Source organism: Dendronephthya gigantea, unplaced genomic scaffold (genome assembly GCF_004324835.1).
Source record: "Dendronephthya gigantea isolate DGI-Jeju-01 unplaced genomic scaffold, DenGig_1.0 000001F, whole genome shotgun sequence".
NCBI classification, from domain to species: Eukaryota; Metazoa; Cnidaria; class Anthozoa; order Malacalcyonacea; family Nephtheidae; genus Dendronephthya; species Dendronephthya gigantea.
This window is the reverse complement of record NW_021163011.1, coordinates 4311833-4337512: the sequence shown is the minus strand read 5'-3', so window position 1 is coordinate 4337512 and position 25680 is coordinate 4311833. Positions and strand designations below refer to the sequence as shown.

The following is a 25680-nucleotide window of genomic DNA, read 5'->3' as shown; positions in this document are numbered from 1 at the left end:
TGCAAGCCCGCGCATTAGCTATTCACGCTAAGGGAATAAGGGATAGGAACTGAGCCTCGAACTAAGAAATACTTAAGGTATAATAGAATAAGACAAATTAAAGGGACTTACTGCATGATATACGTTAACACTTAGCATTTTATTTGAAGCATATATATCTCAGTTCACATTGATTACACAAGTTAGGATCACATCCAATATAGAAAAATATATCACATCATTCACATGCTTAAGAAATAATCTTGGTATATAAGAATGATAGTAAAAAGTATATAGTTGCCGTTATGTCACACATGTAAAAATATCGATGAAAAAACTTTCTTTAAGAGAGCATTATTCCACTGCATTCAAAATACAGCATCTAAAATAAAAAGCATGATTTTTGTCGAACGTGTCAACAAGTCGTATCCCGATGACACATGTTGAGTTTGGCAGTTGATGATGAAAATGGTCTAGATTACGCCTGGAAATGTACGGCCTGGCTTTTGTGGGGTTTCTCTTATGAGTTGTGTTTTTATCGTAGCCATTTCTGGTAAATTACCTTTTAAAATGTTAAAAACTTGACCATGGCTGTCGAGAAAAAAAAATTAGTGTAGCGAGATTTAATTGTAAAAATTATAGAACAATTAACTATACCCTATGTTTTAAATATATATATATATATATATATATATATATATATATATATATATATATATATATATATATATATATATATATATATAGCATATTCTTTAAACCGTATTGATATTAACAAGTAGATATTACTTTACATACCTGAAAGAAGACAGTTGGGAGATATACTACATTCTGGTACTATATTGGGAAAATATTTGAAAAATGCTATAGCGATGCATTTACATCTGGCGAGATATCTTTGCAACTTGCAATGCAACTAGAATTGCAGGCATCTAAACTAAAGACTAAAGTTGTCAAATACGAACATTTCTGCTAACGTTTTCTTAGCATTTCGCATTGCAAGTTGCAAGGCAAATTGAATAGTTTAACACCGCCTTTACAGTTGCTGAAAAGAATAACACCATGTGTCAGCAGATCTACATGCAGTAACTGTCACTAAACTTACTGGTAATGCGTATTGATAAGGTGTACAATCTGCAGTTGGCCATAGGTATGCGTAATAAGTATTCTCTGCATTGCTCGCTAAATCATAGACATGGAACAATAAATAATAAATCAAGATATAGAAATGCAGGGGAAATAATTTACATGAAATCTTGCATTAAGCAAACGTCAAATTTTATAAACGACCTTCAGTGTGTAACTTGACTATAAACCTTAGAGTGAAGTCCAAGGTAGGGTGTGGTCGGGCACACGAAATAGCAGAACAAAAAGAATGGAGGCCCTTTACTTTACCAACAACGCTTTGGAATCGTCTGCGTCAGAATTCATTCGGCGTCAGAAAGCTTATTTTCTCGGGGAAGCAACTTGAGTTTTATTACTCTATTACCCAAAAATCCGTGATGCAACATGATTTTCAAATCAATTTTCAATCGTTCAATTTTGCTCTCACTAGTGATATGCAGCGCCCAGTCACGCGAGACCACCTGTTTCAACATATACCTTGCGGTTGAGATAGTTTCTGATTTTTTAGTTTTTCCTCTTCAAATTGACCTTGACCCTGTAAGAACAGTCCTGTTTTAAACTGGCTACTAATGTGTAATTGAAAACGGCGGGCGTTATAGTGGCTAGGCCTATAAATAACGTGGCTAGGCCTTGGGACCTGGCAGAAAAAATTTGGAAGTGACAAATATCGAAACGAAACACAAAGGATAAAATACGCCCTTCCGGAAGCTCGTCACTTGGCTATAGAGCCTCGCTTACATAAAGTAAATTTGGCTTAGGGCCTTCACTTTGTAAAGTAAGATGCACAGTAATCTTATAAGAACCTAATACATTTACTATTAAGGCACTCGTGATCACATGAACAGTCACAAACAACAATGTAGAACGGCCTAAAATGTGTAGCATGAAAACGAGGCTCGATAGCCAATGCCATCTCCTTTCCGGAACTGAATATATTGTCGAACATAACCCCCCCCTAATACCCCCTGCGCCACCTCGACCTCTCGGTATACCTTTCTTCTGATAGCAGTTCGCACTCGAAGTGTCTTGCCTTGATATTCAATAGATCCCTGAATTAAAAATGAATAAACATTTTTTATATCTCGAATAATATAGAACTGAGACCGAATATTCTAATCGCCGGATAAAAAAATATTCACTCAACGTGAAAATTAACGAGGCTATGACAAAAGTACTTCAATTCCAATGAAAATCATCCTAAATGTATTTGTCCCCCAACCTTGCAAGCCAGCTTTTCTACCTGTAGGTAGCTGGCTTGCGAGGTTGTTTGTCCCCAATGGTTGGATCAGGCCCAGGGTCGCGAATACCTGATTGATAAGTTGTTTGCAAACTTCCACATCCTCAAAGGTTACAAATCCGTAGCTAAAAGATAACAGGTAAATTTACAAATCAACTGTGATTCCACATGAACCAAACAAGACACGCCAATGCTTCTTCTTCGAGCATTTACACGCTTAGGGAAGTGTCTGTGTCTTTATGCCAATCAGGCACACGCTATATTAAAAGGTCTATACCGGGCCATTACGTTTAAATTTCAAGATACAGGCACCTAGTAATGACTAGGTTAGACACTAGTAGTCAAGAAAAACTTTCTAAGATTATCGATCAGACGATCTGATCATCCTCGTTCCCAGGTTTTTCGCGTAATGCGTGCCAGTAGTGCGATCGATGCGATGTGATATTATTGGTATATTCAGCACCAACCCATGACATAAATTCGGGGGACGACCTGAAATCTAAAGGTCGGTGGTAAGACCTAGGCGCAACATAATGTATTTTTTTTGTAGTGAATGAATGTTCAAAACTGACTATTGCCCCTCCTTTTATCCCGCAAGGGAGGCCTGATTCGACAGGCGATATTTTCAAGTTAGCGAAATTACTGACAATTTTTCCGCGAAAATGTTGTACACATGCTTTCCAGTAAAAAAAATTCCAGTAAAAAAAAAATTCGATTCATTATATAGTTCAGTGATCTGTCAAGTGCATACGTTTCGGTCGACAGGAGAATATTTTGCATTGCAAGTATCTCTTGGTTCGTTTTATGACTGCATTTGTAAAGTCTGGTTGGATTTATAATTTTTAAAACTGAATGATTAATTATTTGCTATTGATTAGCTAAAGACTTAGCTATTGATTTTACGAGTACAACTGATAGAAGGAGCGTTGCATCTGTGAACAGGCTAACTGATACCGAATATACGCAAGAACAGCGCATCGACAATTAGTAATTAATTCAATGTTTTTTGTAATTTATTGTCATTACTCCGTGTGGTTAATCATCGACATGCTTACAATATCAAATTTGATTTTGGTAGACAAAATACGATAGCATTCCATGCCTCATTGCTAGAAATTCTACAAATTCCCATTTAGGGCCTGTACACACTAGGCGACAATCGCTGCAAAACGTCACTGCTACAAATCACTTCGTGTGCACATTTGGGCAATGATGATTGATGATATCCTTGTCATCGGAACGAAAAGGTTTTCGCACAAATCCCCCTGTTCAGACCGATCACACGATGAAATTTGTCGCTGCGACGAGTTGCAGCGACGTGTTGCAGCGATTTGTCGCGCCTATAGTGTGTACCGGCCTTGATCGGGTTGAGACCAAATGCTAATTTTAATTCCATTGACGAACATGGATAGAAGCAAATAAACTTTATGCTTCATAATTTGCTCAAAATAAATAGAGAAGGGGAAAATGCATCTATCGTATGATTCGGATAATTTGTGACATTCATGTAGATGCATGCAGGAGATTCAAACACGTGCATGGTCGAAAAATATAATTCTTGCCTGTTTCGGTTTGTCAGACGTCCTATTAACACATGCATTGACGTTTTAATAAGAAACGAATACTGTTATAATCAATGCTATTCTAAATACTAATACCATGCAAGAATGAGATTGTTTTTACCCCTTCGATACTCCGGTTTTTCGGTCGCATACAATTCGCACATCGATAACTGAACCACGGTCGGAGAAGAAGGTCTCCAATTGCATCTCAGTAAACTACAAAATGCCAGAATTTTCATTAATTGGGCCTTTAATTGCGACTATAAAAAATTTGACGACATTAGTCTATGCAATAGAAGAACATGTATCGGTAGATGGACTCGTGTCTGCAGGGAACTTTCTATGTATAATACTGATGTTGTGATAGTATTTTCATAATTATATATTATAATTTGTCGAGTAAAATGTGCATGCATGAATACCGTCTTTCTTACTTTGCGATCTAAGCCTCCAAGAAAAACTCTATTTGGAAATATTTCTTCCTTTATGAAACAAATAAGTAAAAAAGAACACGGTTTCTTATCATGTCAATTAAAACAAGAGCACAAAGGTTGCTGTATGGGACGCAAGATTAAGTTCTCAAAAAATATCAGCTCTACGTCTGCATACTTGATGATTTTTACACTGACACTGTAACTACGTCTACAACAAAGCTTTCCGTACCTCTGGCTGCGATTGTTCCACATAGTGTCCCATCATTTTGATTGAATTTGAAGTTAAAAAATATTAAAAACTTTCCCTTATTGGACCGCTTGCTCCTCGCGCCAGTGAAACTTAAAAACAAGTCGGTTTGTCGGCATGCAAATGAAAGACAGCGAAGGAATTCCAAACCATGTCAATTGTTAGTGTTGTCCAATAGGAAGCTATAGAAAGTCCCGCACGATTGAACATGGAGCTACAGAGTCAGAGGTATACGAGAATTACCATAGATACCTAAATATAATAGATATTTAACGATCGTTTGCATGTTGGTGCCATAGTTTGAATTTCAATGCCCTGACACTGCGTAATAAAGCTAAACGCAAATATATATACGAGGGATTGTCTAAATAATTACATGCATGCATAGAATTCTATTTGCTACGCAATCGCGTTTTGGTGTTTAAATTAGTTTTAAAAAAGTTTTCGTTTATGAGATACCTATATAGCCTGCATGCTATGAGATACCCTGAACCGATGTAAAGGAACGAATTTGCTTTGGTGCGAAATTGCGGCCAAATGCACTCTATACATAAACTCAAAAGCGGCGCCAATTAAAAATTTTTTCAAGAGACAAGAAGTCTGCAATCTGTCCCAATCATGTTAGGTCATCACCCTTGGGTCTTTATACTTGGCTTTGTCGGAACCAAATCAACCAATTCTGCGTTTTACAACACAGCTCCTTCTCTGTTTTGTATTAATCTCTTTAAACGTTGTTGAACTACATAAAAACTGAAAAAGCGCCAAATAGCTTTTGAACTAAATTTTGAATTTGAGAATTAATTTGTTCGAATGTAAAGGTAAGCCTAATAACTCTAAAGTTTGGCTGAAAACTGTATAAAGGTGAAAATATAGGTTGTATAATTAGTACAAGGTACGAAAAGCGCACTATTCCAAAAGTAAATTATTCAGAGTTTCGGTTTTTGGCTTTAGAGGACGGCGGTCAGAACGCCAAAAAAATACAAAACCAAAAGAGCGGCTGTTTTAAAGTATCAATTTTTATGTAAATAGTGCATGTGTCCTAAAAAATTGACACAGCTATTAGTGAAGTGGCTGGTGGAATTGGTTAAAGAAATTAAATTAGATTTAACTTATTAAAATTAGGTTTTTCGACATATAAAGAGTTAAATTATTTAAACGCATAACAAGAAATCTTTAAGCAATGGAACCTTAAACCCGATCCCGCGTAATATACCGGTAGTATTTATTATTCTTAGTATATTTCTCGTCTAAACTAGTATTCCCCGTTTTAAGCATAGAATGAGATTTGATAATTTATAAAACAAATTACAATTTTCAGTTCCTTTTATATATACATGTTGTAAAGTAGTGTGAACTAATGAATTATTCCTGCTGTTACTAAAGTTTGTTTTTCATGTGTATTAAGTTCGTTATTGAAAGACGGAAATGAAGGGTGTCCTGAAAATGCCCGGAGAAACTCGAGTAGATAGTTCTGAAACAAAAAAATCACTTTCTTAGAAGAAACGTGCATGTCACCTTATTTAAAATACCATATTGTGAAAAACAAAAAAATGCGTTATGCGTTACGAGGACAAAATTACCACACGACGTACAAAATGGAAAGTCAGTTTTAAAAATGCCCATCATTAGAACCACGCGAACGAATGCATCGCTCTCAGCTACATATAGACGATATAGGAGACAAATCTCCTTTCTTAATCGAAAGTCTACCAAATAAATACATCATTCAAATAGATCTAAAGTCGAGGCATATTAAACCAATGATGTCGGCATACCATCATACAATCTTCTCACAGACACAGCTTCAAATTTTGGACACGTACAATTAAACAATAGCATGGAATGAACATATCGATGATATGGTAGTAATTAAAGTCAGAGAAGTTTAAAAACTTGTGTGCATGCAGCATGCATGGATCGTAAAATACAAGTCACTCCACGTTAAGATAAAAGTAAACTATAAAATGTAGTCTGTTACCTGGATATCCATACTGTATATAGGGTCTTCCAAAACATCAGGATCATCTTCAACCTCATCGATAGGGAAATCAAATAAACTGTCAAATCCTGTGTAGAAAATTAAATGCATGATACTGATATTAATTTAGTTTATTCCATAATAAGACACAGTCAAATGAGTCAATGCATGTATATATACAGCAAAAGGTCCTCCTGATACAAATATAAAAATTCAGTTATTTGAAGTTTTACCTGGGAAATCTGTTGCTGGCGCAAACACAGATCCAAGGAGATTTTTCATAGCTCCGCCAGCGGTCATATCTTCTTCATCTTCTTCTTCCTCCCAATCATCATCATCCTAAAGAGAGCATAAATAATCAATAATCTTAATAATTATATTAAGGTGACATCATGCAATTATGCGCATCCCATGTTTTGCTCATCTCATGGGATGTGTATTTTTTGTGCGCTTATAGGACGGCGACTTCCAAAGTTTCGCTCCTTAACCGCAGCCTAGAATAGAAAGTCTGATAGCACACAAAGTTTGATTGGCTGTGCAAAACTAACGAGCAAAAAAAATTGTGCGACATCAATGATGTTATTACGAGAAAGCTTTATTTAGTAGTTCCAGATCACCTACTTCATCGGATCCTTCCTCGACATCCTCAGTGTTCTGATATAAATTCGATAATTCGTCCACAATAAGTTTATAAAATTTTAAAGGTGCCTGGATTTTCGTCCATTGTTCAGGTTCTATAAGATCAACACAGTATTATACAAACATATTGATAAAACTAATTAAATTGACCCCGAGCTGTGAGGTAGAAAAATGTTCCTAGCTCTCTTTTTCGCAAACACTTTATATCTTCCACTCACAATGTTGTGGACAAAAATAACACTAAGCTCGTTTTTCGATCAGTTCATCATTTCGCTTACGTCCGACAATGGCCTGGGCTGTTGAAAGGGCTAAGTGCTACTGTTCTTTCAAAAATTCTAATTGATCATCTGCCAGTGAATGGCCGCATTAAATGCCTGCGTTAAATGTCTTATCAATGTGTGCAACAAGATAATTTTGAATTAGCGATCAAAAAACTAAGTTCACAAAAATGACAATTTCAATTTCAAAGTAAATTAAGCAACTACATAATATCTTTAAAAATAAATCTTTGATAAAAAAACCCATACGTTTTGAGGCTTTTGATCTTGTTCTTATTATCCCTGGAAAAAAACGTTTACATGTAATATGACGAAATATAATTATAATGGCGATAAAATGACTGTAGTGTGAACGGGGCTCGAGTTGCCTATCCTTCTCTACATTCTTCTTTTTTTTCATAAAAAACTGTGTCATTTGGTACATGGAAACTATGGTTTAGTTTGATATCATCAGTTAAGATCGCATTCATTAATAAACAAACATAAACAGAATACCAGTTTCATGTTCCACGCGTCTTTCGCCTTTCACGATAATATCACTAAGTCTTCTATCTTCATTATTTATTGTATGTTCTAATAATTTACACATCGAGAGTATCCTACAAGACGGAAAGAATATGAAACATGCAGTATAATCTCAACCATCATTCCGTCAACCAACCGAGAGGCCTTAATTACTAAATGGGGTATCACTATTGCACTATTTCAGATATCGAATATTCTGAATGTAGCCTTGTAGGTTAAAGAATACAGCATAAAAAGGGATATACTAATTATACTTATAAAAGAGCACCAACGTGCACATAACCGTCATGTTGGACGCCTACCTAACTTTAGCGTCATACGTTCCATAAAATTCTTGCTGTCTCGTGCACCAAATATTAATTATGAAATCCAATGCAGATTTCCCAGAGGGATCTGGTACATTGGCCAGGAAGTTTAAAGTATCTTGAAGTCGATAATACATCAAACTTATGAAAACCATTATTAAAGACTAGAAAGAAAATGAACAAGGAATAGCAATGGACTACTGGATAAAGACTGTCTACTGTACATGTATGTACTGTATATAAATTATAAATATATTGGGCAAACAGCAATTTCCGATTTTAGAGCCTGATCTCTCTTCACAGGTAATTTAATGATCTGGGGGGGGGGGGGGGGTAGGTTTGGTATGAGTATGCATGTATATGAATATGTATGTATGTATATGTACATGAGTATCTATGTACTGATACAGTGCTATACTGCATAGTCTAAACTCGCCTATTTAATTTGAACTAGGAATTTTTAGCTTACTTGAATGACTGTGAGTGTATCACTTTGCTGTAATTTACTAAGGGTTTCTCGCAGCATAACGTCCAATTTTTCTCCAAGATTTTGTCCCACCTAGAGACAGAAATCTAGGTTTTGAAAATATATTTTCACAAGATGAATGCACATTTTCTAACGGTAGCAACTTGCCTTTTTTACGAGAATTATTATAAGTTTTCCCACAAAACATGAGGCATATTCAGAAATATTTGGATTAAGTAAATGCGAAATGACTTGAACAACATAAGCAATTCCACTATTAGATGAACTGTCGTGCCTGAAATAGATGAGTGAAAAAGGAAATTAAAAGGGATGAGTGAAAAAGGATTGGTGGAAACATAACAAAGCCTTCTTGCGACATATAAGATAATGAAGTTTCACGACATTAAAATGGCCTTGCAAAATGTGATTTTGTGGACCATTTCTGACACAAAGGAATTGGACCTACCAATTAATAAGTTGCTCCGAACCTTTAGAAACAAACGCACGAATGCACTCTCCACCGCTCTAAACAGACGAGTATAGAATAAGGGCGGGACATGATATCTACACACTGTGATGTACATTTTAGCCCTAGACGCATTATACACTGATACTGAGTATATATAATGCACCGCACTCTGTTGTACTGCACTGTACTCCACTGCACTGCAGTCCACTGTACAATTCCGCAAAGCACTGAACCGCACCGCACCAATTCACAGCGACGTACTTTATTGAGCGGTGTACAGCAGCACTATGTAATCCACTGAACTCTAATGCATTGCATGCTACTGGACCGCAATGACCGTATAAGTTCTTCAGGTTACCTGCAGCAACGCGTTGTCGTCTGAACGCAGAATAAAAGCTACCAAAGTTGGGAACACATTATTGATGAGAGCATCTGACAACACTTGGGGACTACCACGAATTATGTGACACAAAACATCTAAAGCAATCTGGAAGACAAATATGTAGACTAAATGTATCTGGGACTAGATTAAGTACTAAATTGAATGCGATGTTAAAATGTCTAGTGATGAAAAAATATTTATAACAAGACGTAAGATTAGCCTGAATATCTTGACTTACAGCTCTTATTCCTAACGGGACTTTCTCTTGATGGGCTTCCAATAAACTGACCAATGTTGGTAAAAACCTTTGTTGCAGAACCTGTTAATTTGGAATATATTTCATAATATATTTCATTTTGAAATATAACTAATGTAATACTACATAAACCTAGATTAGTCACCAATAATATTAAGATCAAAGATAATGCAAAACAATAATTGAATTATACTCAGATTTATAGAAGAACATGGTGTGTAGCGAGGTTCAAGCAAGACAACTACATACAATAACATTTCTCCTTACTGTGTATTTATGCATGCAGTATAAATGTGAAATCTTACTGGAAGACAGGCTTCGTTATATGCCAGTTCTTTGAATAGACCTTCTATGATTGGATTCAACTGTGGATCTTGGGAATAAAACAACAAAACATTTACTATTACACAGACAGAGCTTCTCAATTAGGTTTCTTAATTTTACTGGCCATCACCATTGGCATGAATTATTTAATGCAAGTATATTAAATACAACGACTGCATGCGATGGATTATTTTGTCAATCAAACGGCAACGGCTAGAATGGAAAGGCAATATCACAAATTGAAATTATCACGCATGTCCCTAAACGTAATAAACATTCCTATAATGGGCCCAGTTGTATAAAAAACTAGTTAACTTTTAATTGTAGTTAAGGACAGAATTGGCCAATCAGAATTGCGTATTTCTTAGTTAACTAGGATTTAACTTATGAAAAAGGTAGTTAAAGAGTTTTATACAACCGGCCCTGTAATTTATTCTTACCATTGCCATGTTTTAGGAACAAGGCTATCACCAAAGGAGAGATTTTGTCTTCCCATGACGCTGTTAATTCTTTATTCATCTGAAAAATTATAATAGGAAGCATTGATATATAGCTATACAGATATATCGAGATGTTTCTCATACTGCAAAATAAATTAATTTACAAGCAATTTAGAAATATTAAAAGGTTGATTGGTGAAAAATGAAAGTATGGGCGCATTTTCAGGCAGGAGAGAGAATTGACAAACTCCTAGAAAAACCCAGCACTCCCCGTAAACACCCAGTAATAAAAACTTTAACAATCTATTTACAGTGTTTGTACGTAGTAATTTTTTACACGAATACCACACCTGTATAAAATTAAACTTTACTTACACTAATTACAATTGATAAAGTTTCTAAAACCAAGGACAGAGCATCTTCTCGATACGTGGTTGACATGCTGATTAAACTGTTAAGTGCATCTGGTAGATACGAAGTTATTAACGCCGAGTTACCACTTGACTTCAATTGGTCACAGAACCTATATACGGAATACGTATATGAACGAACAGCAAGATTCTTATCATGCTGATTTAAAAAGGGCAACTATACTGTGCTCCACTTTTTGGAAAGCATTAAGGAAAATGTTTATTGCGATACTTAAAGCAATCTTAACAAAGATATGACAGTGTGCCATAAGTGTGCCATAATCTTGACTGCATGCTCTATGAACCGAAGACTATGTATTTCGCAGAATACCACATCTGCAAAGGTAACAGTTCTTTTGCACTATCAAACTTTCTGTGATCACAATAGGAGTCGTTCAGTTGTAAGAAGGATTTGTAAGAAATATCAGAGAGAAGTATAGAAGCTTTTAGTTAAATACTGTTTTAGCTCCATTACACATTCCTATAGCAAATCCTTCAAAATCCACAGTTTACCTGTGCAAATTTGCTGCTGTGATCAAAGAAACCTTCATAGTGCAAACCAGCCTTATAGCATAAAGTTTTACCCAAACGTCGCACGTGCGGCTCCAATTCGAATGGCTGGATCTTGATTTTCATGTAATCCGCTGACAGTACCTTGAAGAAACCTGTTGAGGAAAATATTGATGATAACGAATCTTTAATGACTAAAATTTCTGGTTTTAATACAATGATGGACCTCTAATACATACATTAGTTACCAATCTGAAATGACCAAAAGTGCTTAGCATGCGGTAAAAATAAAAAAACACTATTGAAACCGCTCATTTTTCCTATAGATATAATACTGTATAAATTCGTTACGGTTCACCCTGTCATGGGTAAGCTCTTATAGAAAGTTGTAATAATAACCTTGCTAATAAATCTGGTGGCATCTCACGGGTGAACCTGCTGCTAAACCACAGAGCACGACCAATAAGAAATGGCGATGCTGTAAAGGAAAAGCCTCAATCATACATTGAAATTGGATGAATTTGTCAATTGAAATACTTGTGTAGACGGTTAGAGAACGAGGGATGCAAGACCAAACCAGCCAACCATGCATGGACGAGGTGGAAAATGTTACCCTGTTGTCGTACGGTTCTATAATTAAGTTTCCGCTCTCCGTAGCTTAGTCATATAGCGTGAGAACTATTCCGCGAAATAGCTTCAGATGCGTAGGTTCGATTCCTGACAAAGGACTGGCATTTTCGCAACGTTCTTTGTTTGACCATAACCTTTGATCATAACCATAACAGTAACATAATCTTCCGAATGGTATGTAACTAGTAATTAATCTTTTTACCACGTATATTTCACCATTTACCTGATGCGTCAAGAGCTGGCAGCACAACTTCAGTTAAAAATCTTGGAATATCGAATTGTAGTTGACATTTGGACACTTTTTCTGATATAAGCGGTTGAATAGACCCTACTGCTAGCATACACGATTCGTCTACTTTCCACCTGTACAGTAATAAGACGAAATATCTATGATCATTATCTACAGTACATTTATAGCTTATACCATGCAGATAGTTTATTGTATAAAGTAAATATGACCTGATATACCCATGCAATGTTTATAACGTCACATTAATCCATACAGCATCTATATATAGTGCAGTGTAATGCGAAACGCGATTTCGTGTACTTACAGTAATTACGACCTTTTCATATGTATAAAATCACATGTATTGCAGAGTTATATGAATACATTAGATTAAATCAACTCACCAAAACTGTTCTCCAGATGATTTAGCCAGCTGTGATTCCTGCAAGTGTTTCGACAACGCTTGGACCAGACAAGTAGCCGTTTCATGTTTCATTTCTGCAGCAAGAGACTAAAACAATCACGAAAAAAATTGAAATATTTTTTTAATAAAATAAAGTACGCGGGTATGTAGCTAACAGTCTCTACTGGTCGCTGGCTATATATAGACAATTATGAAGTATGTATTCTCACCAACAACAGATTTTGGGCGGATATCCTAACGGAAAACGAGAAGGTTTCGTCGTCTTCATCTTCAACAAATCTATTAGGGTCTGAAGACCACGCACATGCCTAGAAAATGATGAAGAAACCCGTGGCAGCGTGAATGGTGTCGGAAAACGTACATAATTTTGAAATGGCATAACGTATTCTGGCGTACATGTACTACCACATAGGTATTGTAGTCAATAGAAATATTTATAAATGATAGGGTAATGTACAGACCTGATCTTCGGTGATTTCCATATAAACAAGAAGAAAATACAATAATTGTTCTAAGTGAGTTTTGACAACAGCTTTAAACTTCGATGATTCCACTAAGGCATGAATAAAGTCGAACACATGAAAAACCACTGTTTCAAAACCAAGGATTTCCCCTAAAAACAATGAAAAATACATTGGAAGTTAGAAGTTACTATTTCTCTTTCAACGGCAAATTACAAATAAATGCTAATTGTGTCTTTTGCAACATTTTCCCCAAGCTATCAAATTGTATATTGATATGGAATGCTGCATTCTCTTGGCCAAACTGCACTGACACTGTATAAATATTTTAATCCGCTATAATATACACTGTATGTATGTGTGTACATTATGTGTTTATACACTGAATCATAATCGGTGTGATTAGTATCATCCTACCATCAGAATCAACAGGATCATCAGCGTCTTCGATGTAATTGATAACGGTCTTATGATAACGATCAGCTCCCTGCGTTAACGTATTCCATACATGAGGAAGCACGTCGCCAAGATAAACAGCCATTTCTTTAGGGAAGTGGGTTATTAATGTTGCCAAGGCCTTGAGATGAAATTGAGACATGGATGCAAAATATCATAATATTATACTTGCATAATGCATGAACATTAAAATTTTAATCTAAACAGGCAAAATTACAAAATAGATATCCAGGTGTTCTGAAATGGCGGAAAAGAACTGGGACTAGTTGTGGAATAAAAATCGATTTCTTGGTTGAAAACAGTGAACTGTAATAAAACCTGGAACGCTAACTCTTATAGTTCAGCGTAATGCTTGTTTAAGCTAAAGATTGCAGCAAAAAATTGAATTTTTGACTCTGTTTCTCGTTCAATGTTTATAAAAATCAGCAAATGATTGTATTTTACATAGTTCCAGATATTCCTAGATAATTACTCTCTACGTTTGTCTTAAACGTTCAAACTACCTTCAAATTCCAGGTTTTATTACAGTTCACTGGTTGAAACAACTTTATTTCATTTCAGTTTCAAATTTATGTTAGAGTTAATATAGGTTGTATAAACATAACAAAATTTCGACTTGTTTCATGAAGAATAGTAGAGATACAATGGATTAAATTCTGTACAATGGACGTTTGACATCCCATTTGAGCTCTGTGTTGCTAAAAGATGAGCGCCGAGCGTGAGACCACCTGGACTGTTTACCATGGTATGCACGTACTTTGAAACACAACTTACCCTAAGGACTTCCATTTTTAAACCACAATCAGAGGTTTCTCCATCGGGCACAGCAAGAACGTGAGTTAATAAAGGTGGAAAGTTCTTTAGAACTGGGAATAACTGTTTGGCAACGGACTAGATGTGCAAAATTTAGAATTTTGTTACTATTTGTACTTGTATATACATACTGTAAATTTTGCAATACTGTGCTTTTCTACAGCTTTTTAGTTTGTCCCTGTATCGTGAACATACATACCTTTGCACAAGATGTTCCAATCAATTCAGCAAAAGTATTGAATATGTTAACAGCTCTGCTTCTCGTTCGAATACTATATTTCTTTAATGAGAAGGGAAATCGTCAATTTCTGCACGCTTTACTCATTCCATGAACAGGCATAGAAACCAGAAGATTATATAGTTATAAGGCATAGTGCATGATTTGTACCGCTTTTACATAAACCGCTCATGCAGTATAAGTATATTAAGGCATGTACAGTATAAGCCGAGATTCTGTCTACATGTATATACCTTCCATTTGTGTGGCGGAATCATCTGAACGTACGTGAGGACTGATGCAATATTTTTTATAACTGACAATTATAGTTGATTTGAGAGGTTACTAGCTGGGAAGGTCGAGGTTTGGGTACCGTGACCAGACCTTTAGAACCGTTATACTTATACTGTAAATCATCATTTTGCCTTTACCTTATCTTCTGTTAGTATAAGACACATCTGGGGAAGAATTATAGGTGCAACTTGGGGAATCTGAGTGTCTGTAACTTCACTTGAAAACTCAGTGAGTACACGCATTGCACCATGAACAAAATTGCTATCATCAGACAATAATGCGTGCATCAGAGTTCCAAACAAATCTGGCCACACCTCGGGCCAATCCCAGTGAGCTATTGCTGAGATAGCGTACGCCTGAAAGACGAAAAAGGTAAATAACAATGAAATGATAATGAACGTTCAGCATCCACAGGTAAGACAATGTGTATACAGTACAAATATACGTTAAATTTGTACCGATTGTCTTAACTGTCGGCGTTTTACGATGTATTAAATTAACCTTAAATCAGGCAATCTATGTAGTCCTCCTCTTCGGCGATCGATAAACCCAAAAATTGGGCAGCTAGTAGTCAGTATGCAAACAACAATAAGGGCAGTTTGGTACATATACATGGACGTTTCTTTGGAAGTCAATCAGAGTTTTCAGCTACTTGTACATGTATGTTTAACCAGATAAAATACTAAGTGTATGTATGTACTCTTCACATTTATGTGTAGGTAATCTCCTAGGACAATGAGAAGTTTTAACATAGTTTGACGGAACCCAACTACAGTGAGTTCATATTGATAGAGAAAAATAAATCACCTACCACGCTAGAACGAATTTTACTGGTTGGATCTTGTAAACCATGGGGAAGAAGTGCGCGAATAGCAACTTTTGCCTGAAATAGTCCAAAACATTATTTTTAATAAAATGTACACACAGATACAAAAGGGAAAAGTATGGAAATGTTGTAATGATGATGATAGTGCTACTCTGAGTTACCAACTAAATACACAATACAAATTTAACTGAGTTTTAAAACTGTATTTGTCCTTTTTTAAAAAAAATTATGGGAAAATGATGGCAGTCTTCCTTTTGTCCCCCAAAACTTCCTTTACTCAAATTGTCAAGTCATTTAATAAAAAAAAATTTTATCACTTTAAATTTATTGTTTTGATGACTGCATGTTAGAGATTTTGTGTTTCTTTTAAACAATTTTAAAATTTCATGACAATTGCCTATGCAAAAATTAGTAGCCTCAAGATTCAATTATCATGGTACCATATATAGGATATGGTGTAACAAATCTTTTTCAGTTTTACACCCTTTTTATCAGCAAAGTTAAGAGAGTTGTAAGGGCTAAAAATTACATAAACAAGTTACATAACTATAAATCCTGCTCTTGAAAATGTTGTAAAAAAGCACCCCTTCTTAAGGTATTACTGACAAAGTTACTGTAATCCTTTGTTTTTACTTACTTTGCTAGAAGTCTCTGGTGGTGTAAATTTCTCTGATATTACTGACCAATGAATTTGAACATATTGTTTCAGGACAACAGAAGCCAACTAAATATTATCAGAAGAGGACAAAATGAATGGACAAAATTATTTTAGGACATTTAGTCGATGTTTTATTAGCAGCAAAAGGAATTTTGGTTGACAAATTAAACATTGGGCAGATGATTTGGCAAAAACTTGTTGTCATTTCTAACTATGATATTATGGTACCTGTCTAATTGGCAAGGCTCCATTTACATCAACTGAAAGTTGTGCCAAATGGACACCATAGTCTAAACAATAAAAAACAACACAGAACAAATGTATTATATTGATGAACTATCAGCAGATAATTGTTGCATTATATCTATTACTTTGCTTCGCTTCAATATCCTTGTCAGTTTCACTTGCCAAAAGTTCCTTTCTTTCCTACCAGCTAGTGTGTTAATTAGCAGCTAATGTGTTAAAACAAATAATTAGCCTCAGCTAGATTATAGCCTCTGGCCTCACAAGTGCACTAAAATATTCATAATTGGGTACTAATTTGGATACATAATTCCCATAAGTTTGAATTAATACCCAAGTTTGCACTTCTTCCCCACTTTCTCTTGCCTAGGCTAAAGGGTGGACACTCGCCCAGTAAATCAATAAAGTAAATAAATCCATTCCTGCATAACGTTCATCATCCTGCAACATGTATTGCTATCATCCCAGACATATATCACGGGTCATAACTACGTATTAAATGAACGCAAATTAAAGACTAACATTAAAAATTTCAACACACTACACGACATTTTTTATTCTTAGTCATTTTATTGCGGGTTCTGCAAGATCTATATTGCAAACACTTATATTATATAACGAATAACGATACCAAAAATATACATTAAAACTAAAAAACAATGTATATTTTCTTTACGTACTTTCGGTTACTTCGAGTAACTTCAATCTCTCCTCAGCTGCTGACCGAATAATTTGCTGTGGTGATAAAATATGAGTAAGACATTCAATCAAAGTTTCTCGAAGAGCTATATTATTGTTGCCTTCTTGATCCGCCATATTGTGCGCAAAAATGATAAATGGCGGGAAATTTTAAAGTTCCTTTTTTGCGCATGATCGCGTAAAGAATTTTCTTTATTCTGCTTTATTTTTCTGAAATTCTCTCCTATTGCCTTTATCAAGACTGAATTCTTTGTTTCCCTCGACATTTCGCGGGGCTAGGCTGCGGTGTTCCAGGACATACCACAATATACGGACAAAATTCACTTTTGTCACTTTTTCGATACGAACTCTAGTTTATAATCATTTCGAACTTCGAAGCAAAGCGAACCAGTAGCAGTGCATCGTTCACAAATGACAAATATTTTAGAAACCAATTTACATGTCGGTATAGATAGAAAAACAGACTGCCGAGTCAGTGAATGACATCACCGATGACATACGACAATGTGCAAGTTGACCAGTGAGAGCAAATATCCCCAATTATTAAAAAACCCCTAAATAAGTCAATATTTGTTAGTATGGTCTATGGGCGAAGGAGATATAGGTTGGTTGTACTTGAAAAAATCAAAAGAGGAATAAAAAAACGAATTAGAATTCTTAATTGTGGAACACGTTTACTTCCTTGTTCCAAGTTCCTGACTCCTGAGTTCCTGTTGTGGTTTTAAATTTTAATACTAGTCAGTTGTGTTATGCATATGCAATCATTCCTGCGTTGCCAAGGTCTTGAAAGTCACGATAGTAGCGCCGTGGCGCAGAATGGTAAATTAAATCAGGGTGCCATTTTTTAAGAGGCAAAATGCGAACAGAAAATTTGTAATCCACATTCCACACGATATGGGAAATGGAGCAGCAGTGCCGTCCAAAGATGCGCGCCAAATTGCGCCAGGTGAAAATGATCATACAACTTTGGGTACAAAAGGGCAAACCATCGGTGGGCTTGCTCGGTTAGCAGAAGCAAAAAGTAAATTCATCAACACAAAGGGGAGAAGGGAAGCTTTGAAGGCCTCAAAACGGGTATGAAAATCATAAGTTTAAAATGTATCAATTAAATCACAAAAGTCACTGTCGGAGCGATCTTTGATTTTGGTTGCTAGGGACACCCTGCCAATAAACTATTCTAAGCTGGGCAATACAACGTTAATATTATAGCGGATAAAATATATAAGTGTAAAAATTGGTATGTTTAAAACTTGTGTTGACTAATAGAGTCGCGCAAAGTAGGGTAAAGGCTTCATAGTATAACCCTTTTACGCAGGAGAATACCTTTAAAAGGCTTTAGTTATTAGACATGGGATAATTGGTGGTGAGAGTGTCCAGGAATTTTTTCTGATTATTAATCTGAGATCATATTCTGTGTGATAGATTAAAGGTACAAATTTCATCAAAGAACTATACCATAGATTGGATCCAAATATTGCCTTGCCTAATGCTGTGGATGTCACAGGAGAAATTCAGTTGGCATTCAAATATGATAGAGAAGAAAGATTTTTGCTGTTGAAAGTAATTAAAGCAAGAGAGTTGGTACCACGCAATGTCATTGGTTACTCTGATCCATATGCTATTATAAAAATTGTTCCTGATAGGTAGATATAGTATTACTAAACACTAAACTATTCATATATGGAATAAAGAGAGGTTCCTCCTCCTGGATATGACTATCAATTACTAAACAGATTTCTGCTCAGTTCTCGGTGTTATGCAGTTGTCTTTTTTTAACTGGTTTCTCTAATGTATCTTATAATAGTGTAGCCACCTTTATAATCTTGGAACCCCCTTATCTTTTTAAGGTGGCTCCTCTCTAATATAGTTCTCTCTTTAACATGCCACCTTTCAATGTAGTCGCCTCTCTAATTTAGTGCCCTTTCTAACATAAACACCTCACAATGTAGTCCCCTCTCTAGGGTAGTCGCCTCTTTTATGTAGTCCCCTCTTTATTTAGTCACCTCTTTATTTAGTCACCTTCTAATCTACACATTTTTTCAATATATGATCACCTCTCTAATGTAGTCACCTCTCTAATGGAAGCACCTCACCAATATCGTCCTCTCTTTAACATAGACATCTCTCTAATGTAGTCACCTATCTAATGTAGTCCTCTCTCTAAGTGAACCCTTCTCTAATCTGTCTGTTGTCCCACACTCTCTCTAACATAGGCACCTCTTCCATAGTTACCTGTCTAATATGACCATCTCTCTAATGTAAACACATATCTGATAGATACATAGCTCTCTCCTACAGTTTCTTCAATGTAGACACCTCTCTAATATAGATACCTCTCCCGCAGTTACCAGTCTAACGTAGCTAAAATTCTATCTCTCTAATGTAAACACATATCTTTTTCCTCCAGTAACCAATCTAATACAGTCTTTTCTAATGTACCCCATTTCTATATAGTTACCTGTAGTGTACAGTAATTGCATACACTAATGTAATGACATGCACCAATGTCGACACACACCTCTTACATTTACTTATCCCTCTAATGTAATCACCTTTCTAATTTAGACTCCTTCCCTGTAGTTAACACTTCAATGCAGTCATGTCTCTAATGTAGCCACTCCCCTATACATACGTAATGTTGACACCTCTCTCCTGTAGTCTCCTTTCTAATGTAGACACCTTTTCTGCAGTCAAGTTTCTATTATTCTTTCTCCTGTAGTCGCCTCTCTAATGTAGACACCACTAGTGTGGTTGACTCTCATTGTGATTATCTCCCTAATAATCTCTTCGTATTTTTCTCACTAATGTTTAATCTGGTCATTGCCAATTTGGGATAGTAAGTAGTAACTGGGTTAAATTCTATAATATGTTGAATTCTAGATACAATGAAGGAGTTAAGAAGACCAGAAAAAAGTTAAGAACTCTTAATCCTATCTTTCAAGAGATATTTTCTTTCACGTTGGAAGAAGAGGATATTTTCGATACGAAAGTGTGTGTTGATCTGTATGATCACGATGTAGTTGGTACGGATGATTTCATGGGGCAAGCTGTTGTTGATATATCACACATGAATTTGTCTAATGAATTGACACACAGCGAGTGGTTTATGCTCCAGCAACAGGTATAGAATATGTTTTTCTGATGATAAAATTTCAGAATGACGACCGATGTGTTGGATTCTATCAGTTGCAATCTTGACTAGCAGGGTGTAGTTGATGATGAGATTTAGGCTATGTGCACACGGTAACGTGCACACCAAAACGGTTTCAAACACCGTCAATTTACAATAGATGTTAAAGCTAATTTAACATATTAAGCACTTTTTCCCTTGGAACGTGTGGACAGGGCGTCTAAACAATAAAATAGACAAAAACGTAAATAGGTGAAAACGCTCCAAAACGACGCTCGTGTGCACATAGCCTTATATGCTTTCGTAAATTCACTGCAGAAACAATATTCTTTATATCTAGACTGATTTCTCTGTAACTGGTGAAGTTGAGGTTTCTCTGTACCAAGAACTTGATTCTCTTTTCGTAACAATTCATAAAGCAAAGGATCTCTTGTTTTGTGAATGCAATGAATGTGGCACATACATATCAATTCACATCCCATTCACAAACCAAAGCAGGAATACAGAGGTATTTGTAAACTAGTCATGCAGTAATAGGTAAATTGCATTGGGATGATAATGTCTTTATTTGGGCATGTGTGTAAATAAATACAAGCTGGGAAGGAGGAAAGTAGAGGATTGTAAAGTATAGAGTCGTATAGGCAGCTCGGACGCCAACTACAGGGCAGCGTATTATGGAATTTACTGACGATTCTGGTCCGAGGTTGATTGCTGCGTAGTATCATCAGTGTTACCTCGGCCCACTTAAGATAAAAAATAGGAGATGTTTTACGCTTTGTTACCTCATTGCTAGATTATCAATAGTTGTGTCGATCCTGAATTTGAAGAGACATTTGAATTTGATGTATCGATTGACGATCTCTCGCACAGGTAAATCACTACAGTTAAATATTATTATTAATTGTATGGTATAAATATTTCAAATAAATAAATCACTAAGCTTACGGGGCAGCAGTATTATGTGAAGATGATTTCTATAACTATGATTTAACGGGTAAGAGCAGAGGAAAACATGTGGGCGTGGCCCGCGATTTGCCCCCTTTCTTTTTGAGTAATTCTGAGAATTGTTAATTCTAGAACAATTATTATGCACATTTACCGAGTAACTGACGGCGAAGAGAGACATATCGGAAATGTAAACATAAATCTCAAAAGACACTGTTCAGGTCAACGTTCAAGAAATTGGTATCGTGTTGTTGATATGGTATGGGAATGTGTCATAAAAACGCTGCCTTCAAATATTTGTCCTGGTTATACATTGATTAATTTGGAATCCAAATACATCCGATAGTTTAAAAAATCATTATAAGATGATACCTTAAGATCAACCATTCATTTTAAAAGTAGAGAGCAGATATGCGTTTTGCTTTTAAACTTCATTGCTTTTTTCAAATCTTCATTGTTTTTCTACGTTGAGTAATGTTGGCTAAAACAAATTTTCTCTTTTATAAAAGATATGTAGTAATTTGCTATGCTAAATTTTATATATTCATAGTAAAATTTGTGTTCGATATAAGCTCATTCCGAATGATTATCTTTATAGCATGTGTATGCAACATGCTAAAAATTCGATACATACGGAACAGCTAAAGCATGGGTGTAATGCATTTTACAACTTGCATGTACGCGTGGTAATCAAATCAATGTCAATGTCAATTGTCAATGTCAATCAGAAAAAACCTATAGTCCTAGCCACGACTTTTTACGGCTGAACTAGCCATGATTCGCTTTTCACACGAAGTTTTCGTTTGTCTTTCTCTTGAGCATGAGCATTTTTTTCTTTCAGAGGAACACGGCGCGGGAACGAACGAGACTAGGAGAAAGTGTCGTTGCACAAGAATTTCGTGAAGCAATGTTTGCTCATACATTATATCATTGCCCTTTCTTCATGTTTCGTGATATTAACACCGGAAAAAAGGTCAGTATATTTTTATTGATCAGGGGTAAACTTTGATAGACAATTAGCTTTTGACTAATACAGTTTATCAATTTATGACCAATTATCAGGTTTACTCTGTGATGTGCCGTCAAGCTTCGTCTTCTTCGAAAATGGTTCTGGTAAATGGTACACCACTTCGCTAATCTAATTTATATTCCTATTAGCGGCTATGCAAATGCTCTATATAAGTGTGAATAAGTTATATAATATAGCATTACTTATATGTATGGATATGTAATGTTTGAATAAAATTCTCTTTAACAATGGAGTGAAATTGCAATTTGATTTGGCTGACAATCCTTACAACCACAAAATCGTTACCCTACCCTATAAATTTGTAGTGGGCTTGGTTTGCGATTAGTACGTGTAATATGCGTATATATAGGGAATACTATGCGAATAGAATCAGTAGAATCATCTTTCAATTGAAATCGTGCAGATTCTATCATGACCGAAAGTTATGATAAACCAGGCATCCATTGATGTGGTATACAACTTACAACAAAGTCTTTTTCAGAATAGTGTTTATATAATATTAAGTAAAGCTCAGTCTACCTTCAGGGCCGAAACTAGAACGATAATAAGTGCAATAGCTTACAAAAGAAATCCCAGTTCGGGCGGAACTGAATATACGAGCAAACACCACAGAAAAGAGGTTGGCTTGCACCCATCTTGTTTAACTTATGGTATGCGATTACTGAAAAAACATTAGTTTTACAGTTGCTGAAATATACGAATATGAATTCAACTCTTCACAAACAGTAAGGAACCACCTTAAGTAATAACATTAATCATGATAATTTAGTGCACTATGGTTCGTCCGATATTCTTCGCCACTGTAATATGATAAAAAGCTAGATTGAACTCTCTTGAAAAGTTGTTAGGCTATCAGAGCATGTTACATAGCATCGGTGCATGCACGTGTTAAACACTCAGCCTCAGGTTATTACCCCGTTCATGGTGTTGTTTTCATAGCGGCTGTTGTTTACAATGTTGTTTTATACAACCTGTGATATAACAACTTATTAAAGTTCTAAAAGACTGTTGACAACCATGTTTGAGGTGCCCGCAGAATATTCGGCCGGTTTCCATCACTTGGGATCTGCTTGAGCATTTCTATTTAGACAGATACGGATAGGCCACTTTAAAGATTCATAGCTATTTGCGATTTCCGATTTGCACAACCTGTTTAGTTATTCATATTTTCGCATGGATCGAGATTCGAGAACGTGCACTTCTTTGTTATGTCATCATATCCCCTCGGTAAAAGGTATAGTTGTTTAAACTGTGATCAACAGATGTTAACATGTACTTTACAATGGAGTACAAAAGAGCTATTTATGTACCAAAATCGCGACTATAAAATCTGGCTTTAATAAGACTAGAACGTTTTCGATAGAAATTGAAAATTCTTGTTCTCACCGTATGTAGCCGGCTCGCCTTGTCCATGGTCATGCAGATTCATCTTATAGTATAGTCTCAGTATATTTTTTGTATGCCGGACTGCATGCCAAAAAATCGATATTCATGCAGTTTACATGCCTCACTGCACTGTCTTCCGAATGTAACAACATGCGTATAAAGCATGCTAACTCTTATTAGAGCACATGTTCATATGATCACCGAGACGTCCTAGTTTCCATATATAAATTGGATTGTAGAATATTGCTTCTGCAACAAAAGCCATGGGTTTGATAAATATAAGGTACTTGAATGGGATCGTGTCCTTTATTTATCAAACCCATGGCTTTTGTTGCAGGAGAAGCGATATTCTACAATGAGTAAAATCCAATTTACATCTATAATGTAGCTAAAATAATAGAGTATCTGCTTAGCAGAAATTTCTATTTACAAAGAACAGAATTATATTATATAATGTAAATCCAAAACATCTTTTTAAAAAAAAAGTTTGTAACATGTGATCCCATGATTTTTTGCACACACTTGCATAGTATTGCATAATAGTTGCATAATATAATACAACGTATTATCGTGGAGGATATATGGAATGATTTCGATCCACTCTTGTCTCTTTTGTCTTGTCTCTTGATTCAATTCTTATTTTTCTCATCGATTTATGCATTCAATACGTGAAGAAAACGTCGATAGAGTAGACTGCGGAAAAATTCTATGATTTGACATTACTTTGAATGCACTTCATGTGTCATGTTAACAATAAATACAGATTGTAACACCATAAACTACAGGGTGTAAAAAAAGAACCATTAGAAACCCTGTTGCTTTTTGTTTATTAGAAATTTAATTCAATTGTTTGTGCTTTTTATATACACACCCGTTTTATAATCAGCGTATAGCCATGAAAGTTACAACAATGAAGCTGATTTTCAAAGGTCAACACCTTGTAAAATTAAATTCTTCATGGATTGCATGCTCTCTTGATGAAATCTGCAATCAGACATGTGGATCTTGGTGTACCGGTTTCTTTAACAGTGAGTACTCCATACACATATGGTTTATCGTGTGTTCTTAGATGCACTTGTAACTGCAATTAATGTAATAATCACCTTTTCCTCGTGTTTTATTCTCTAGGGATGATTAATATCACAGGCGTGGTTAGCAGGTAACATGGTTTGTGGGAGCCATGCAGAGAGTCAGGCCTTCATAAAAACTAAAAATAATCCTTGCTCGCTTAAAAGATGTTTCCTAATTACTGATCCACTTCAAGGTGCACAGATTCTATATAGCTCCTTGTAGAAATCCACATCTTTATAACCCACTATTAATCAGTTGACTTCCAAATCTTTTTACATTGGGCATCTCAATGTCATATATATATATAGGTCAACATGTTTATTAGCACGTTCATTTTATATGTTTACTGGCTTTTTATTTTTATGTTTCAGGCAAACAAATATGCTCTAGTGTATCATCCTTAGGTCCCAAGGGAGCTGGAGGAACAATGAGAGCAAATTTGTATTCTCCAACCTATTTGCATGCATAGATACCCACGTCACATTGCTTGAAAAATGTCATGATCGAGTCCATCCATCATGGGAGGAATTGTATACAAGAAGATAGTTCGAAAAGAAGAAAGTATGAAAAAATGCTGTCCAATACATGTTAAAGTTCCAACC

At 35.6% G+C, this 25680-nt stretch overlaps 3 protein-coding genes across 3 annotated transcripts; 1 reads left to right on the top strand and 2 right to left on the bottom strand.

Moving 5' to 3' along the window:
* Window positions 1-181: 181 nt before the first annotated feature.
* On the bottom strand, window positions 182-4845 carry LOC114528342 (deleted in azoospermia-like). The gene is made up of 10 exons (XM_028549968.1): window positions 4567-4845; window positions 4338-4385; window positions 4025-4119; window positions 2412-2466; window positions 2097-2153; window positions 1582-1639; window positions 1085-1161; window positions 778-816; window positions 542-570; window positions 182-361 (listed from the first exon to the last, which is right to left on the bottom strand). The coding sequence occupies exons 1-9, from the start codon at window positions 4600-4602 to the stop codon at window positions 553-555; spliced, it is 483 nt and encodes a 160-aa protein (XP_028405769.1). The 5' UTR covers window positions 4603-4845; the 3' UTR covers window positions 182-361; window positions 542-552.
* A 1005-nt stretch (window positions 4846-5850) lies between these two features.
* On the bottom strand, window positions 5851-18090 carry LOC114529324 (importin-9-like). Its single transcript, XM_028551087.1, has 29 exons — window positions 17498-18090; window positions 16803-16864; window positions 16554-16640; window positions 15902-15973; window positions 15228-15446; window positions 14779-14859; window positions 14541-14657; window positions 13728-13887; window positions 13311-13462; window positions 13059-13157; window positions 12830-12936; window positions 12420-12559; window positions 11966-12044; window positions 11641-11721; window positions 11022-11169; window positions 10647-10725; window positions 10188-10255; window positions 9865-9945; window positions 9603-9731; window positions 9242-9300; window positions 8944-9070; window positions 8779-8868; window positions 8307-8473; window positions 7975-8078; window positions 7729-7761; window positions 7184-7296; window positions 6796-6901; window positions 6563-6651; window positions 5851-6055 (listed from the first exon to the last, which is right to left on the bottom strand). The coding sequence occupies exons 1-29, from the start codon at window positions 17631-17633 to the stop codon at window positions 5939-5941; spliced, it is 3102 nt and encodes a 1033-aa protein (XP_028406888.1). The 5' UTR covers window positions 17634-18090; the 3' UTR covers window positions 5851-5938.
* A 127-nt stretch (window positions 18091-18217) lies between these two features.
* LOC114529283 (synaptotagmin-9-like) lies at window positions 18218-22836 on the top strand. The gene is made up of 8 exons (XM_028551043.1): window positions 18218-18590; window positions 18939-19159; window positions 20397-20637; window positions 20987-21154; window positions 21440-21516; window positions 21724-21850; window positions 22433-22564; window positions 22654-22836. Exons 1-8 carry the CDS (start codon window positions 18411-18413, stop codon window positions 22726-22728), a joined length of 1221 nt encoding a protein of 406 aa, XP_028406844.1. The 5' UTR covers window positions 18218-18410; the 3' UTR covers window positions 22729-22836.
* The last annotated feature ends 2844 nt before the right edge of the window (window positions 22837-25680 follow it).

What these genes read in the sequence shown, in the direction of transcription:
- LOC114529283 (XM_028551043.1), top strand. Translation starts at nt 18,411, where the DNA reads ATGGGAAATGGAGCAGCAGTGCCGTCCAAAGATGCGCGCCAAATTGCG. An exon ending in ATAAAAATTGTTCCTGATAG is followed by an intron (nt 19,160 to 20,396) that starts GTAGATATAGTA and finishes GTTGAATTCTAG; the next exon opens with ATACAATGAAGGAGTTAAGA. An exon ending in ATATTAACACCGGAAAAAAG is followed by an intron (nt 22,565 to 22,653) that starts GTCAGTATATTT and finishes ACCAATTATCAG; the next exon opens with GTTTACTCTGTGATGTGCCG.
- LOC114528342 (XM_028549968.1), bottom strand. Translation starts at nt 4,602, where the DNA reads ATGATGGGACACTATGTGGAACAATCGCAGCCAGAG. An exon ending in TGGAACAATCGCAGCCAGAG is followed by an intron (nt 4,386 to 4,566) that starts GTACGGAAAGCT and finishes TGTTTCATAAAG; the next exon opens with GAAGAAATATTTCCAAATAG. An exon ending in GAAACTATCTCAACCGCAAG is followed by an intron (nt 1,162 to 1,581) that starts GTATATGTTGAA and finishes TCTATGATTTAG; the next exon opens with CGAGCAATGCAGAGAATACT.
- LOC114529324 (XM_028551087.1), bottom strand. Translation starts at nt 17,633, where the DNA reads ATGGCGGATCAAGAAGGCAACAATAATATAGCTCTTCGAGAAACTTTG. An exon ending in GTAAAATTCGTTCTAGCGTG is followed by an intron (nt 15,447 to 15,901) that starts GTAGGTGATTTA and finishes TTCGTCTTTCAG; the next exon opens with GCGTACGCTATCTCAGCAAT. An exon ending in GCCGCACGTGCGACGTTTGG is followed by an intron (nt 11,170 to 11,640) that starts GTAAAACTTTAT and finishes TTCCGTATATAG; the next exon opens with GTTCTGTGACCAATTGAAGT.